At 36.8% G+C, this 18,028-nt stretch overlaps 2 protein-coding genes across 6 annotated transcripts in view; one reads left to right on the plus strand and one right to left on the minus strand.

Annotated features, from left to right (window-relative positions):
- PCNX1 (pecanex 1) overlaps positions 1-18,028 on the minus strand; it is a 134,405-nt gene that overhangs the window by 113,877 nt on the left and 2,500 nt on the right. The gene's annotated exons all lie outside the window — the stretch shown is intronic.
- On the plus strand, positions 6,561-7,331 carry LOC117022844 (chromobox protein homolog 3-like). Its single transcript, XM_033107022.1, has one exon. It carries the CDS (start codon positions 6,675-6,677, stop codon positions 7,179-7,181), a length of 507 nt encoding a protein of 168 aa, XP_032962913.1. The 5' UTR covers positions 6,561-6,674; the 3' UTR covers positions 7,182-7,331.

Genomic DNA, 18,028 nt, shown 5'->3' on the forward strand with positions numbered 1-18,028 from the left:
CCTAAATCCCTGGGAATATCCTAGGTGATAGGAATGTCTCTGATTCTAATGAGGTGACTCTGGCTGGCCTCCTGGATGGGGGTTGGTCACCAGAAAGAACAGGCAATATTAGAATTTTCACAGCCTCACTCTATTCTCCAGAGGGGAGGGAAAAAGGCTGGAAATGGAGTTAATAATTGATCACGCCTATGTGATGAAGCCCCCATAAAAACCCCAATAGTATGGAGTTCAGAGAGCTTCTAGGTTGGTGAACTCGTGGAGGTGCTGGAAAGCTGGCGCACCCAGAGGGCATGAAAGTTCTGCACCCCTTCCCACATACCTTGCCCTGTGCAGCCCTTCCAGCTGGATGTTCATCTGCATCCTTTACCATATCCTTTTATAAGAAACTGTTAAATGGTAAGTAAACTGTTTTCCTGAGTTCTGTGAGCTACTCTAGCAAATTATCCTAACTTGAGGAAGGGGTCATGGGAACCTTCAATTTAGAGCCAATCGGTCAAAAGCAGACTGACATCCGAATGGGGGCGAAGAGAGTCTTGTGAGACTGAATCCTTACACTACGTCCAGGTAGATGGTGTCAGAAATGAATCTAATTATAGGACACCCAGGTGGTGTCTGAGACAACTGCTTGATGCGGGGAAAAAAATCCCACACATCAGGTGTCAGAAGTGTTGAGTGTGGCAGCAGGGTGACAGCATAAGAAAATCACACAGAAGTACAGGGTTTCTAAACGCTCCCCCGTGAAATTTTACCACCACAGATACTCTGTATTTCTGTATGTACATCTGTACTTTATAAAGATTTTTTTTCACCACCACCCCCAAGAACTAATTTTCACCCCTTGAGGGTGACATCATACCATGAGGGTGCATACTTTAAAGCAAAGTTTCTCAGCCTCAGGACTGTTGACATTCTGGGCTAGAAAATCCTATGTAGTGGCGGGCTGTCATATGCATTATAGGATGTTTAGCACAATCCCTGGCCTGTACCCCTAGGAACCAACAGCACAACTGTGCCAAAGTTAGGTTAAAATCTCCAGAAATAAGTTTCTGGCCCTTGAAACATACAGTTAAGTTGCAGCAATTGCTTCTCTTGCTGCTATTTACACATGCATAGGGACTACAGTTGTAGATTTTGTTCATAAAATCTGTACTAGACAGGATGTAAGCTGATAGCAAATGCTGCCTCTCTCTGGAGTGAAGGAGCATGTGTAATAGCAGCAGCAATGGCAAGAAGGAAATAGTGTTTTATATGAACACAGCAGGAAAAAACCCCACATTAGACCAGTTAGAAGACATTGAATTTATTTTTTGTAGTGATTTTCCCACCTTCTTCCGCCTCCCCGCGCCCCACTCCGGTTCAAGCCATTGTTTCTCAGTCTAGTTGTGTAGGACACAGCTCCCTGGCCCAGGCTGGTATTATGAGCTGCCCCCGGCTGAGGCAGTTGGTCACTGGTCACCAGTCGGCCGCTCATGGCAGCACACAGCAGCTCACAGGGGCCCGCAGCAGCTCATGCTGGCTGTCAGCCACTTACACTGGCCACCGGCCGCTCATGGCCGCACAAGGTAGCCCACGGCAGCACTCAGCAGCTCACAGCAGCTCACGCCAACCTCTGGCTGCTCACGGCAGCCCAGCTCCAGGGAGAACTGCTGTTCACAATCCTAGCTGTAGAGGGCGCAGCTCACTGGCCCATGTGGGAATCCATAGGGCGACCTCGGCATTAGGAGCACGGCGATCCAACCACCTGAGCCACCAGGCCGGACCGACATTGAATTTTAATAAGATCCATTTATAATACTTGCCACAGAAGAAGGCTAACTAAGCCCTCTTTCCAAAATTATGAGTGAGACAAATTGTCCCACTTTGAGTATATGCGAGAAACATAATGAAATCCCTGGGAGAAGAACGCTGTGCTTCATAATGGGCTTCCACTGTATTCACATGATATGCTGTAAAGGAGAGTCCAAATTAAGGATATAATGAGACAGTGATGGAAAGGGCAGTTCTGAGAATTCTAGATCCAGAATACATACTGAAAAAGATGAGGAGACACTTAGGTTATCTCAAATCAATCACAAGTAGGCTTTCAGAAGCAGGTTAGTCAGAAAAGCATCTTGCACGACTGTGTACAGGAGGATGGTGGGCGGTGATTCTGGTGGTGGTCCTGAGGTCCAAGGGGAGAAATGGCAGAGGCAATCTGCAGAACCCTGAGCCAGTGATTTAACGTCCAAGAGCCTGTTCCCTCATCTGTAAAATGGGGATAACAATAGCTATCTTCATTTCACAGGACTATGATGAGGATTAAGTGAGAAAACTTATAGATGGTGCATGGGCACATACAGCATAATACCTATGTGGTGTTTTTAATAATATTTAAGCATTGTAGTGACAAAGCTAAGACAAGCAAACAAAAAGACTTCTGAGTAGAAATGGTTCAGAGGAATCAGCAATGAGCTACAAAACAGATGAGGTAGGTAAGACCTAAGACCTCAGAATACATGAAGCTGTAAATACTAATCTGATAGTGAATGACAAGAAGTCACTGGAAAACAGATAAATACTTCTATAACATGATAAAGAAAAAACAATCTATATTTCAAGCAAAAACAGTATGCTTAGTGGTAAAAAACTAGAATTCCCATTACAGTAGGGAATAAGGCAAGGCTGCTCATATTTTCAGTATTATTTAACACAGATATGTAAAGTACCATGCAAAGCAATTACACAAAAGAAAAAAGTATAAATATTGGAAAGAAGTTAAAATTGTTATTTACAAATATAATTACATATCTGAAAACCCTTTTAAAATAAACAGAAAAAGTAGAAAGAATAAGCTAATTCCATAACGTGGTCGCAAAATAAATTAATTAAAATCATTAATTTTAGATGGGATCTTGGAACAGAAAAAGGACATTAGGTAAAAACTAAGGAAATCTGAATAAAGTATGGACTTTAAGTTAATAATGACGTATCAATATTGGTTCATTGGTTGTACAAATGTACCAGAGTAATCTGAGATGTTACCAATAGGATAAACTGGGTACAGGATATATGGGAGCTCCCTGAACTATCAACTTTTCTATGAACCTAAAACTATTGTGTTTTTTTTTTTAATCAATAGTCTTCTTATCTACAAGCAATGACCAGTTAAGAAATGGTTCCATTTACCCTAATGTTAGAAAGTAAAATTTATTATCTAGTAATAACCTTAAGGGAAATGTGCAAGGTAAACATAAAGAAAACTTAAAAAAAAAATCTACTGAGGAAAAAAAAGAAATGAAGAGATCACCTTAACTCAGTATTATAAAGATGTCAAACTTCCCTCCCTAAAATAATCCACAAATTCAAAGCCTTTCAATCAAAGATTCAATGGCATCCTTGGGTGACTTAATAACATGGAGAAATAAACATGAAGAATAGCCAAGAAAACAATGATACAAAAGAACAAAGACTACTACTATGAAAGAAAACCATATACTATAAAACTAGGGTTACTAAAAATATGGTATTCGTGTAAGAATAGACAAATCGATAAAACAGAAAATGCAAATACACCAGTGAGAACTCATATCATGAAAAAGGTGACATTTAAACCACTGAGAAAAAGATGGAATGGTTTCATAAATTAGGTTGATTGGGACAACCAAACAAATACGTTTAACTAGACACTTAATTAGACACGTGGCTTACAGCAAAATAAACTCCAAATGGGCTACATCAGAAAACTATTAGATATTTGCAAGTGCATTACAAAGGACTAATCTCCTTAATATATAGAAGCTCTCAGATATCAATAAAAATTAACCAAGTAGAAAATCGGTAAGGCACATGAACTGTTCACGGAAATAAAAAAAAGACCCTAAGCTTATGAAAAGCTGCTCAACCCTCCTCAAAGCATTTACAATAGCCAAGACATGAAAGCAACCTAAGTATCCATGGATAGATGAAGGGATAAAAAAAAGTGTGGTGTATATACTCAATGAAATATTATTCAGCCATAAACAAGAAGGAAATCTTGCCATTTGCAACAACAAACATGGACCTTGAGGACATTATGCTAACTGAAATAAGTCAGAGGAAGACCAATACCATATGATCTCACTTATAGGTGTGGAATCTAAAAACAAACGATGGAACTCATAGATAACCCAGAACAGACTGGTGGTTGCCAGAGGCCAGGTGGTAAGAGTTAGGCAAAACAGGTGAAGGGGGTCAAAAATAATTAAGTCATAGGGATGTAATGTACAGCATGGTGACTATAGTTAATAACACTGTACTGCATACTTGAAACCTGCTGAGAGAGTACATTTTAAAAGTTCTCACCACAAGAAAAAAAATTCTAACTATGTATGGTGACGGATGTTAACCAGACTTATTGTGGTGATGTCAAAATATATATTAATATCAAATCATTATGTTGTACACCTGAAACTAATATAATGTTATAGAGCAAGTATATAATATCTAAATTTCAAAAAAACTGAAGAAACCCTTTTGCACAGATGTTTAAGATATAGTAAGAGGGGGAACAATATATAGAATAGCATGGTGGGGGAGAATGACAGACATTTGAATTGGATCTGTATGCTATGGTGGGGTTCACAAGAAACTATTCACAGGGGTTTCTTGTAAAAGGATAGTGCAGGTGGAAAACTGGGAGGATGGTGGGCAGGTATAAGAGGGCAAACTTTCACCATCTTTTAGAGTTTCTGTAATTTTTTTATGTAACCATGCAAATTTATTCCCAAATTTAAAAATTATTAGACAAGAACATGAATTTTTTTTACAAGCTTTTAATAGGGGAAGTCTTTATCGCAGGGAGAAAAACAGTAAATATGATTACTAAAAATATTAAATTTATATGCTCAAAAAACCCAAAGTTAAAAGACAAATTAAATTAGGGGTAAAATGTAATATTTGGCAAAGAGCTAACTTTCATACATACAAAAGGCTCTCAAAAATAACTTAGAACATGACTTCCCAAAAAGGACAAAGGATATGAAAGGCAGTTAAAATAGATATAAATGTCTACTAACCATATGAAAAGATACTCAAAGAACTTACTAAGAAAACACAACCTACAACAAGATGCCACTTTACACTATCACAGTGAAAAAGATTCATAATAATCAGTGTTGGTGAGAACAAAGGGAAACAAGTCCTTTCAAATACTGGTGAGAATATAGATTGGCAAAGCTTTTTTGAGGCGTATTTTGGCAACATCTAGTTTAGTTTAAATATCAATACTCTGACCTAGCAATTTCTTTTCTAGAAACCTGTGCTATAAACTCCCACAAGCAAACTCTCATATACACAAATGTGCCCCCACAGGACTGCCACGCACAGCTTGCTTTATTTTGGACTTTTACTTTGGACTATATATACTTGAGTACTGTGTGGAACAGTTCTACAGCTAATATTATTTTCATGATAAAAACCTAATAATGGCTTTAACTGGAAGGTGAAATGCTCAAGGAATATACAATCATGGGTAAAAAGGACTGTATAAGCATTACTATTATCAGTACCATAAAAGTCTTCACTGTAGCCAGTTATTAATTTATTAACTGCTGAAACAAAACAGGGATGAGTTAAACCAGCAGCTTAAGCAAAATCATTAAGGTATTTTCAGACACTCACGAATAACAGACTAAGACCTTGCAGGGTAGTGACTTTTAACTTCAGGTACCCATCAGAATCACCTATGGGCTTTTTCTGTTGGTACATTTAGGGGGAGTTATCAACTCATATGCCTGGAATCTCCCCTAGACACCGGCTTACTGGAGTGGAGCAACGTAGGACCTCAGGCAACCTACCGCAGTTATTAGATTGTGCGTTGTTTGCTTGCTTTTTAAAGTAATGTCAGCTCTGTCCCATGTATCACCTGTGTAAAAGCCTGTGTCACGTAAAATAAGCCAGCAATTCTCAAGTAGTATGACAGACACTAGTAAGGAATATACAAAGAATTCCTAATAATCTCCCAAAGCTGCTGAATAAATAGCTTTTAAAGAAAAAAGGCAAATTCAGGATTATCCCTCACTCTATTCTGTGTTGTGATACGCATCTTGCTACAGAAGGAAATGAGATGAGCAGTGATTCAATGAGCATAGGAGTGGGGGGCATATAGTTTGAACCCACCCCATGGAAAATTACAATTTTCCTCACCCGTATTAGTAAGCAAAAATATGTAAAATTGTAATAGTTGAAAGCCACATGTCAATCCCTAGAAGAGGATGAAGAGCTATTTGATGCACTTTGTGACTTTATTTGACTTTCCTTATTTTAAAGACATATCCTATAAACGCGTCTTTAAAAAGGAAGAAAGTCAAAATAGATACACAATGGAAGTTTGAACAACACTGATACTACATAACAATGTGAACAAAAAAACGATGCTATAAACATGTCGGTAATTGCTTAAGATTACCAAATCAAAAATGAAAGGGAAATTTACAACAGAACACTAATCACGTTTAATGTCATGTTAAAATTTATAAATTCTAGAAACTATAACTTTGGACAATAAAATAAGGTTTAAGTTTACAAGAACTAGAGCCCGGCCCCCCTCCCCCTCGGATGTGGCTCGAGCTGAAGGCACGCAGGGCCGGAGACGCTGCAGACGCGAGACCCGGAGCACCTCCGAGGCGGTGAATAGCTCTTCAAGTCTGCAATAAAAAATGGCCTCCAATAAAACTACATTGCAAAAGATGGGAAAGAAACAGAATGGGAAAAGTAAAAAAGTTGAAGAGGCAGAGCCTGAAGAATTTGTGGTGGAAAAAGTACTGGACCGACGTGTGGTGAATGGGAAGGTGGAGTATTTCCTGAAGTGGAAGGGATTCACAGATGCTGGTAATACTTGGGAACCTGAAGAAAATTTAGATTGTCCAGAGTTAATTGAAGCATTTCTTAATTCTCAAAAAGCTGGTAAAGAAAAAGATGGCACAAAAAGAAAGTCTTTATCTGACAGTGAGTCTGAAGACAGCAAATCAAAGAAGAAAAGAGATGCTGCTGATAAACCAAGAGGCTTTGCCAGAGGTCTTGATCCTGAACGAATAATTGGTGCCACAGATAGCAGTGGAGAATTAATGTTTCTCATGAAATGGAAAGATTCAGATGAGGCAGATTTGGTGCTGGCAAAAGAGGCAAATATGAAGTGTCCTCAAATTGTAATTGCTTTTTTATGAAGAGAGACTAACTTGGCATTCTTGTCCAGAAGACGAAGCCCAATAATTATTTGCATTGCTTTTTATATGTATTTATATATATATATAAAATCTCAGTCTTGGTTTTTTTGATTTATTAGCGTGAAGAAATAACATTCTAATGAAAATCAAGTTTGAAAAAAAAAAAAAGAACTAGAGAATAGAGAGAGGGAAATGACGTCACAGAAACATCCATAATGTAGAATATTCTATAAGGTTAATTACCCTAGACTTTTTAAAAGCGAATTGAATAGGAGAGAAATGATTAAACCCAAACTGAATCCTGCGTTTGGGAAAACTGGCTATAAATGACATTTTGGGGATAACTAGGGAAATCTAAATATGAACTAGATGCTAGACATTAGATTTGTTGTTAATTATCTTCAGTGTGATAAGGGTGCTATGATTGTGCAAGAGATGAAGCCTGAAGTATTTAGGGGTGAAGTGTCAGAATGCATTCAGACGTAGACTTGTGTGTGAGAGAATGTGTGTATATAGATACCCTGTTTCCCCAAAAATGGGACCCAGCCGGACAATCAGCTCTAATGAGTCTTTTGGAGCAAAAATTATCATAAGACCTGGTCTTATTTTACTGTAAGACCAGGTATAGTATAATATAGTGTAATATATTATACTATAATACAATACCAGGTACAATATAACATAATATAGTATTAATATCGGGTATAATATAATACCAGGTCTTACATTAATTTTTGCTCCAAAAGATGCATTAGAGCTGATTGTCCAGGTAGGTCTTATTTTCAGGGAAACACAGTACATATAATGCATCGGAATATTCATACAATTGAAGCAAATATGATTTTGTTAAAAAGGTTCATAAATGTTGAATCTACGTACAGATACGGGTGATCATGCATTATTCTTTCAACTTCTTCATCTGAAAATCTTCATTTTATAAAGAAATTGGAAAACTAAGATTACTTTAAGTTTATTCTTCAGTAGCACATACTATATAATATTCCTGTGACATAGGGACTGAAAAAAAGTATTTTTGATAATACAGTATAATTTTTTTTAGATTAGCCACACTTACTTCCACTTAAGAAAATCTTTAAATTGCAGATTTCATTACTAAAATGCCCCCAAAAACCCCTTTACTCCCTTGCAAAGTTCACTTGGGTTCTGTCTTAAGTTTTGTGATGCTTGTGGAGATCATCTGTAATATGTGTTATGGCATTAATAAAATACCGTTTAGTGCAAATAATAATCAGTTTATTGGGGTTTTCTTAACTGTTTGTTCTTTATCCTTTCTCTTAACCATTCCAGATACTGACCAGGAACACTAATATTATGGACATAAATAATATTCTGAGAAATTAAAACATAATTCACTGAGAAAGCCTTAATATATTGGATATATTACAATAAGATCCTTGATAGCAGAGCAAACCACTACATCCAAGAATACATATTCTTGTAATAAACAATCTTTTTCCCGAACAAAGACTCATTTGCCTGATCGGAAGATTATGGGGAATGCTGTTCCAGAACAAACTTCACGAAGTCCCCACGTAAGGCCTACCACAGCGCCCAGCATACAGTAAATGTTGTGTATGTATAAATTATCGTCTGCATAAATCCTTCTAGGAAATAACTGGATGCTCCTTCCAATTCCTGAGTACTTAGTCATATTCTTCCCTGAAATATGGCTGTTTATTTGTCTCATTGCCTCCAATTTATAAATTAGAAAAAAGCAGCATTATACTGGAAGCTAGGAAACTGGTGTCCATTCTGCATGAGTGAGGTGTAAAGTCTTTTCGTGTTTAGAATTATTTCATGTCATACAATTCTTCATATATAAAACACATCCATTTTAAAATAGTCTAACATAGGTTAACGGTCAACGCATGATTTAAAAATTCAGAGGGGCGACTGGATGGCTCAGTTGGTTAGAGCTCGAGCTCTGAACAGGGTTGCCAGTTCGATTCCCACTTGGGCCAGAGAGATGCGCCCTCCACAACTAGACTGAAGACAACGAGCTTCCGGAGGGGTGGCCAACTGGACATGGAGCTGAGCTGCGCCCTCCACAGCTAGACTGATGGACAATGACTTGGAGCTGATGGGCCCTGGAGAAGCACACTGTTCCCCAATATTCCCCTATAAAATTTTTTAAAAAATAGTAATAATTCAGAATACTCTCCACTTTTGTCCATCTAAAATGAATCTATCACAGACATAAAACCCTTTACTAGTTTTTCTTATGATACAATTTGATAAATTGTTATAAATCGTAAAATCCCTTAAAGAATAGAATTCCAGCAAGGTAAAGGAAACAGTAAGAAAACCATTATTAAAGATGATGATACTAAATGCAATATATCCTGGATTAGATCCTGAAACAGAAAAGGAGGAACATTAATGGAAAAAGTGGTGAAATCCAAATAAAATCTATAGTTCATTAATAGTACTACATCTATGTTAGTTTCATAATTTTGATAAATGCTCTGTAGTTATGTAAGATTTTAATATTAGAGGAGGCTGGGGAAAGGACAAGAACTCTCTACACTACTTATGCAACTTTTCTGTAAATATAAAATTATTTCAAAATATAAAGTTTTAAAGACGTTAACAATGGTGGTTCAATCTGTTTAGTTTATGTCTAGACAACACTCAGGGAGTGAGGAATGAGAGCAAAAGTAAAACAGCCAGATACATGATTCAAGCTTCTCAAATTTATGACTAATCTTCCTTCCTATTCTTAGGGCAGTTGGCACTCAGGGTTCTATTTGGTTTGTACAAAGCACTAGAGAATAGGACTTTTTTTTCCCCCATTAAAACCTCAAAAGGAAATGGCTTGCAAATCCCTAGGTTTTCTTTTCTTTCTTATCATAACACAAAGCAACAGAGACTAGCACCAACAGTGCAAGTTATAAAAGATGCAACCCCTCAGGTTCTAATGATAAAGGAAGGAAAGTCTGTTTTACTATTCTACCAAAGAAAGCATTTAACCAACTTTCGGGGGGACAGGCAGAGGAACCAGAAGAATCTGAATCAGTAGCTACTTACTTCACTGAAATTGGGTAAAATTCATCTTTATGCTAAAAAACTGAACAGTAGTAAAATCCACAGAATGTTTGTTGTAATCTGCCCTTTTCCATACCACTAGTCTATGCTATTTTAGTGTTACTATTTCTAGGTGTCCGAGGTACAAAGTAATTCTCCATTCTCCCCAGCTATGCACAGAGACAGAGGAAAACCATTTGATTCAACTCAGATTAAATAGCAGAAAAAAGTAATCAATTTCCTCTCAAAGAAACATTTCTGCTTATTTATCAGTTGCCTGCTGTGAAAATTATCTGACTACAGAACACAGAAAAAAATCAGATAAAAATTATGTGATATGTTAGTGCAGTAACTAAATTTGAATCAGAAAGTACTTTACGGAAAACGCTGCCGATTATATCATAAACAGAATATTACTAAAATGATTTTACTCAACATTCCATTGAATATGAAACTTACAACACTAACACAGTGTTTTGCAATGTGGTGAGTAAAGGTGGGAAGACAAGTACTCTGAAAACTGTTGATGAAAATTTAAATTAGCACTACCTTTCAGGAGGGCAATTTGGCATTTTCAACCATTTTCTTCTTTTCCAAATATTCTCCAACCTTAGCTTCTGTAGGAGGTACCTCTCTTAATTTTCTTCCTACCTTCCTTGTCTCCTTTGCTGATTCTGAATTGCTGTTGCGCCTTGGAGTTCTGTCGGGTCCATTTTCTTTTTAATGAATTATATTTTCCCCCAAATCTTACCTACTCTATAGCTTGGATTATCCTCTATAATGCTCATAACTTCCAAGCATATTTTACCCCAAATTGCTCTCCTGAACGTTCCTCTGCAATACACTAAACTCATGTTCTCCAACCTCAACGGCATCCTTAAAACTGCCCAGCAATCCTACCATCTCTTGCTAGTCAGTTCACTTTTCCACTCTCCAAAAATAAGGTTCGCATTTCACCTTCTGGAAACCCTCCTCACCTCCGTCCTTCACTATCAACTGAACACTCTCACTCTGTACTTCAAGGACATTAATTACATAAATCATAAAAGATATACCTCAACTTTCACCACCACCTGTTTATCCCTTTTTCCCTAAGTATTCATCCTTACCTCCTTCCTTCCTCTTCTGAGAATGATCCCTTACTACCTGTGCTCCCTGGACCACAAACCTATTTTGCCTTCAGAGGAACCTCATATTATTAACTATCAATTTCTCATTCGCTCATCCATATTCTCTCTTATTATAAAGATTCACTCAATGTTTGCAAAATGAATGATTATTTATCTAAGAAAAATATGCATATCCTTTAATCCAACAAGTCTACTTCTAGGAATTTACAAAAAAGACTGATACAAAGATTTAATTTACGAGAATATTCACCCTAGTGTTTTCTAAATAGCTAAAAACTACAACCTCCATAACCAACAGCAGGAAAATGATTAGCTCTACTGTAACACATCCATACTAGGATCTACTACACAGTTATTAAAATTGTTACTTTTTTCCCCACATAAAAACTCCCGATTTATAGTCAAGCAAAAGTAGGAGGCTTCCAAACAGTATAAATTTTACGAGCCTATTTTTGTAAGAAAGAGACATGTATTTATAAGCTCCAAATACATCTTAATTACTTAAATGTTCAATAGACTGAGTGAATAGGATTGCAGGTGGTTTTCATTTTCTTTTTACTTATCTATGACTTCTAATTTAGCATACATATATTTGAACAAAAAGGTTCTACTGTGTTGACAAAATAGACAAAAATCTAAATGCTGAGTAAATAAAAGTACAGTATTAAAGACTTCTAAAATTTAAATGAAAGGATAAAGTATGCTATTATCATTAATTTAATTAAAACATGGTCTTATTTGACAAAAGAAAACATTTTTGACATTCAATTAAGTTTTCCAATTTCTCTTAGATTCTGATAAGGCACACCCTCAGGTTGGGGTGACTCCTTTTACATAATAGCCAAAACCTGGAAAGAGGTCCTTACCTACAGAATGGATAAAGTTGAACAAACTGTAGTATATTCATACAAAGGAATATTACTCAGCAATAAAAAGGAACAAGCTACTAAGATACACAACATGGATGAATCTCAAAAACACTACGGCTAAGTGAAAAAAACACAAGTATACGCTACATGATTCCATTTATATGACGTTCTGGAACAGGATAAACTAATCAATGGTGGAGAAAAAATCAGAACAAGGGTGAGAGGACTGACTGGGAAGCGTGAGCAGGAACTTTCTGGGGTGGTGCTAATGTTCTACAACATGATGGGTTTACAGCACGCAGGTGTATTCATGTATCGAAACCCAACATTCAGCCAATGATGCACTTAGGATTGGTACCTTACAGAACTCTAGCTAATGGCATGCATGCTGAAGTATCTGGGGATGATCTGTGCTGGTATCTGCAACCGACTTCACATGTATCCCTCTAAAAAAAGGTATTGATAAGGGGATGCAGAGACAAAGACATGCAATGAATAAAAACTGCAGAATCCAAGTGGTAGGTACAAGTCTTTCAACTTTTCTATAGGTCTGAAAATTCTCATAATAAAATGTTGGAAAAACATTACTTAACTTTCAATAAAGTCAGCTAGAGAAAGAAAACTACTAGTTAAATCTATGTACCATGTTTCCCCAAAAATAAGACCTGGCTGGACAATCAACTCTAAAACATCTATTTGGAGCAAAAATTAATATAAGACCCTGTCTTATTTTACTATAGTATAAGAGTGGGTCTTATATAATATATAATACAATACAATATAATATAATACCGGGTCTTATGTAAGACTGGGTCTTATATTAATTTTTGCTCCAAAAAACGCATTAGAGCTGATTGCCTGGCTAGGTCTTAATTTTGGGGAAACAGGGTATTCAAAAACTAGAAAAGAAATAGAAACTTTCCTAATTTTTCAATTGCCAAGATTTTACAACTTGGAGTAATTTCTCAAATGGCATGAAACATTCCATCTTTAACCAAAGGTACTAAAACATTTGTAAATCACAAGTTTTTCTACAAGCTGATAAATATGGCTGCTTTTTTGGAAACTGCATTTGTAAACCATCTTTGGATAACATACCTTTAACTTATTATATGTGACATAACAGAGGTAAGAACTGTATCTATGCCATAGCCAATTATAGAAATAATTACATTCATCTCAATACTAAGTATCGAAAATACTGGTAAGAAAAGGCACAAAATATAGGTCAAAAGAGACCATCCACTATTCATTAGACTTTTCCTAAAGGATACAGAAAATACTCTAATAGTAAATAATCTTGTTTTTATTGTTAATTTATAATATAACTTTCCTAACTCAAAACTTTTTAGGAAATACGTAAACTTCAGTTTTAGTCATCAGAGCTTGATCTTGTTTACATTGATCTTAAAAATATTTTTAAATATTTTAAAAGAAAATGACTTGAGGCCCTCAGAGAAATGCTCACTAATAAAGGATTTATCATTCTATAGATGACAAAGATCAGCTACAGAACATAACAATAAGATAACCAGGGGGAAAAAAAGGAAATAACTTTTATATGAATGATTTAGTTTCTGAGTACAATCTCCCCAAAGATTTACAAGATATATATTACTGTATATATCATGTGTATATATGTGTATGTATATACGAGGTGTGATCAAAAAATATGGTGAATGTTTACATCTTTAAAAATTTGTTACAGTAAAAGATACATTGCCATTAATCCCCTCAAAATACTCCCCCTCGCTTCAAACACACGTATCCCATGGTTCTTGCCACTTTCTGAAGCAGTTCTGAAAGTCCTCTTTTGTGAGTGTCTTTAGTTGTGCTGTCATGGCTGCCTCGATGTCATGAATCATTTTGCCTTTGGGGAAGACCCAGAAGTCTCACGGTGCCAGATTGGTGAAGAAGGTGGATGAGGACCGTAATGTTTTTATTTCACAGAAATTGCTGTACCAGAACCATGTGTGACAGAGTGGTGTCATGATGGAGGATGATTTACGGCACACTTTAAAACACACCTTCTTTCAACCGTAGCTCACACCTGACTGACTGCACCAAACAAGTTGAAACTTGTCACCCATGTTACTAAGGTTCCACGCGCTGCTCGCTTCCTGTGTTGAAGATCCCTGCCTTTCTCTGTCGGAGGGCACTCAGCAGCAGCATTCACAGTATTTTTTTATTATACCTCATATGCTACCCTTTGACTTAAGGGTTTTTTCAAGAGTCGTTATATATTTGATTTTTCAATAATTCTATATTTGATTTATGTCTTGCACACTGATGTTTAATTTAACAAGCTATCGCAGTACTCCTTCCACCCTCAACTATTCTGTATCAGTTCAGTTGCTAAGTCTAAAAAAGATTCACGTATATAATACAAATTCATTCAACAAATGTTTATTCAGAACCTAATATAAGCCAAACACAATACAGACACTGGATAGACAGTGCCAAATAAATCAGACATAGCTCATGCCATCATGGAACTTACAAGATATGGGAGGGAGGGAATGTTAGAGACAGCATATAAGTAAACAAAAAGAGGTGTAAATATGTTTGTGATAAGCACTGTAGAAGAAAAGATACAGGATGGAATGATGGTAAAAAAGAGAGTGAGAACTGTTTATGGTTATCAGGTCAGGCCTCTATGAGGGAATGACATTCAAGTCCAGTCCTAAAGACCAAGCAGCAGCCAGCCCTGGAAAGCGCAAGTAGGAAAAGTATCCTTTCAGAAGACAGCACATACAAAAGCCCAGCAGGAGGAACAAGCTCAGGAGGTTGAAGTAACAGAAAGGAGGCCAGTATGGCTACAGCACAGAGGGGAAAATGCCCCAACTGCAGACAAACGCAGAATTGGCTTTGATGAGGCCTTGGTAAGGATGTTAGATTTTATTCTAAATGCAAAAGATAATCATTGAAGGATAGTAAAGGGGAAGGGAATGACATGAAGAGACTGGTGTCCTTTACTTTGTGGAGAAATTGTTGGAAAAGGGCAAGAATAGAAACTAAGGTAGTAGTGCAGACAAAAAAGTTGGAAGTGGAAAGAGGTCTGAGGTGTTCTGACAGTAGAACTGATAAGATTTGCTCATAAGGCAAGGGTGGAGAGGATGGCATGAGCAACTAGATAAGAGATGGTGCCATTAACTAAGATGATAAAGACAGAGTAAGACTTTGTGGTGGTGGGATGGTGGGTTTATTGGGGAATCAAGAGCAGCGTTAGACATGTTACCACTGAAATGCCTGCGATACGGTCAAGAAGAGATGCTGAGTAGGCCTGGCTATTAAGACGGGAGCTGGGGATTAGGGACATATTGATCAAGTTCTTTAACCTAACCTGGATGATTATAAAACACAAAGTAATGGGCCACACTCCAGATCTTTTACATCAGAATGGACACACACAAGTGCATTTTTTAACATGTTCAAGGATTCATGTCAACTAGAGTCTGAGAACCACTTATGTAAAGAGATTTTCATGTTACAGTTCATCACCTGGTGATATAACTCTTTATAGAAGAAAACAATGTTGAACAATATGTTAAGATAATGATTTGACTTACTAACTTCCTCTAGTCATAGAACATTATAGAGGAAACACTATTTTAATTAGTCATTCTTCAAATGACATTTACTGAAGGTCACTCTGAAGGTGAATAATTTCTTCTATTTCATAAATATTTCCTTGCAAACTACCCATGAAATATCTCAGGGTTCAGAAGGTGGAAAGTCTTACCCAAAGGACACACAATCAATAACAAAGACACAGAAATCAAGAAAACACCAACTCCAATCTACCTTCCAGCACACAAAAATGCCACAAAGCTCAAACCCACAAAGTTCACCACCTGTGACATGTCATGTACAAAAATAATTATAAGATAAAATGAGCTGAGTGCCTTAAGGGAAACAGAAAGGACAATGAAAGTGAGAGGAAAAAATTACTTCTTGACTTTCACTACTTTAAAGTTTATAACTGCAGAAACTATAAATTCTACCTTTCAAAGTATCCACAAAAGCTACTAATAGCAAAAATGCTTGACTCCTACACAAAAAGTCCTAAGACCTGAGCACATGATTCTAAGTGAGAGAAGTCAAACAGAGAAAGACAAGTGCTGTCCGATATCACTTATATGTGGAATCTAAAACAGTCAAACCCATTAAAAAAAAAACAGAGAGCAAGTGGTGGTTACCAGGGGAAGGGAGGTGGGGTAAGATTGATGTCGTTTAAGAGTACAATCCTGCAACAAGTAGTAAACCAGAGAACTCATGCACAGTATAATAAATGCATACAATAACTATACTATAATTATGTAATGTGGTAAATATCACTACAGCAGCAATCATTTACAATATATAAATGTGTCAAAGTAACAAGTTGTATACCTTAAATTCACAAAATATTATATGTCAAATCTGTACAAAAATTTTTTTAAAACAAAAAAAGCATGGACTGTATTTACCTAAACAAAATAAACAGATGTTTTAAAAAAAAGTCCTAAGACTGCCTAGCTCAATTTACTACCTTGTCACAGACTTTGGGTCTTAAAACAAACAAAACAAAAGGCTGCCTGTACAGAGGCTTTTAAAGCCCTGTGTAAATCCCAACTCATTACCTGCCTAAGATCACAAAACAAGTCACAGATGTCTAAACTTCAGGTATCTTCATCAGTAAAATGAAGACAAAGAGTTTGGGATAAAGAACCTATATACATACTTAATAGTTACCATTATCTGTTAATTATTGGAAGAGCATACAAATAATAATCTATAACTGCCTGAGATTTTAACTTGGAATGTTGGGTTTTGTGTCAAATGTGTACTTCAAACTATCTACCTCAACACTGTAGCACCAGAGTGTTTCCTAAATGTTTACAAATCCTCTTTGCTGACTGGCCCCTGACTAAGATCATCCCCTGACTTTAAGCTCAGCGTCAGTCTGTACTTAGCCTTTTCATAGCAGGTCTAATGCTTGTCATTGTTCGTTATCCCCAAGCTAGACTTTAAGTTCCTTGGAGGCAAAAGCTGTGTCATATTCATTTCTAATCATTCACTATTGAGTACTTACTATGTGCTTGGCACTGATCTAGGTCTTGACAAAACAGTAGTAAACAAAATAAGTCTCTGACCTCTTAGAGCTTATATTCTAATGAGACATTAAGTAAATAAATATATATCAACTAGTGATAAGTGCTCTTAAAGGAGGGTAGGAGAGCTAGGAAGTATTGTAGGAGCTTGGAAGTTGGAATTTTACATAGATTGTCAGGGAAAGCTTCCAATATAACTGGAAGCTGAAATAAGTGGAGCAGGTCACACACACATCTGGAGGGAAGAGGTCATCCAGACAGAGGGGAAAGAGCAAGTGTAAAGGCCAGGAGGCAGGAACACAGCGGTGTGTGGGAAAAATTCTAAGAAGGCAAATGTATGTGTTGGGGATGGGGACACCCATGGGAGGGCAGGCTCTGAGAGCAGAAGAGTGCCGTTACCTGATTTGTTTTAAAGAATCATTCAGACTTCTCTGTGTGGAGAACAGAGAATGAAGAATGGAAACAGTGAGCCTCCTTAGAACACTGCAATAATCCAGAGGAGACATAATGGTGGCTTGAATCAAGAGAGTGATGATGATTAGCTAGATTCTAGTCAGGTTTTGAAGACAGAACCCACAATATTTGTTGATGAACTGGATGTGAAGAGAGAGCAAGAATCAAGAAGAGCTGTTAAAGGTTTAAGAAGAATAGAGTTGGCATAAACTGAGACAAGAGAAGCAATTTTATTTTCCCAGAACCCGGCAAATTGC

This window comes from Rhinolophus ferrumequinum, chromosome 6, assembly GCF_004115265.2.
Source record: "Rhinolophus ferrumequinum isolate MPI-CBG mRhiFer1 chromosome 6, mRhiFer1_v1.p, whole genome shotgun sequence".
In the NCBI taxonomy this organism is placed as follows: Eukaryota; Metazoa; Chordata; class Mammalia; order Chiroptera; family Rhinolophidae; genus Rhinolophus; species Rhinolophus ferrumequinum.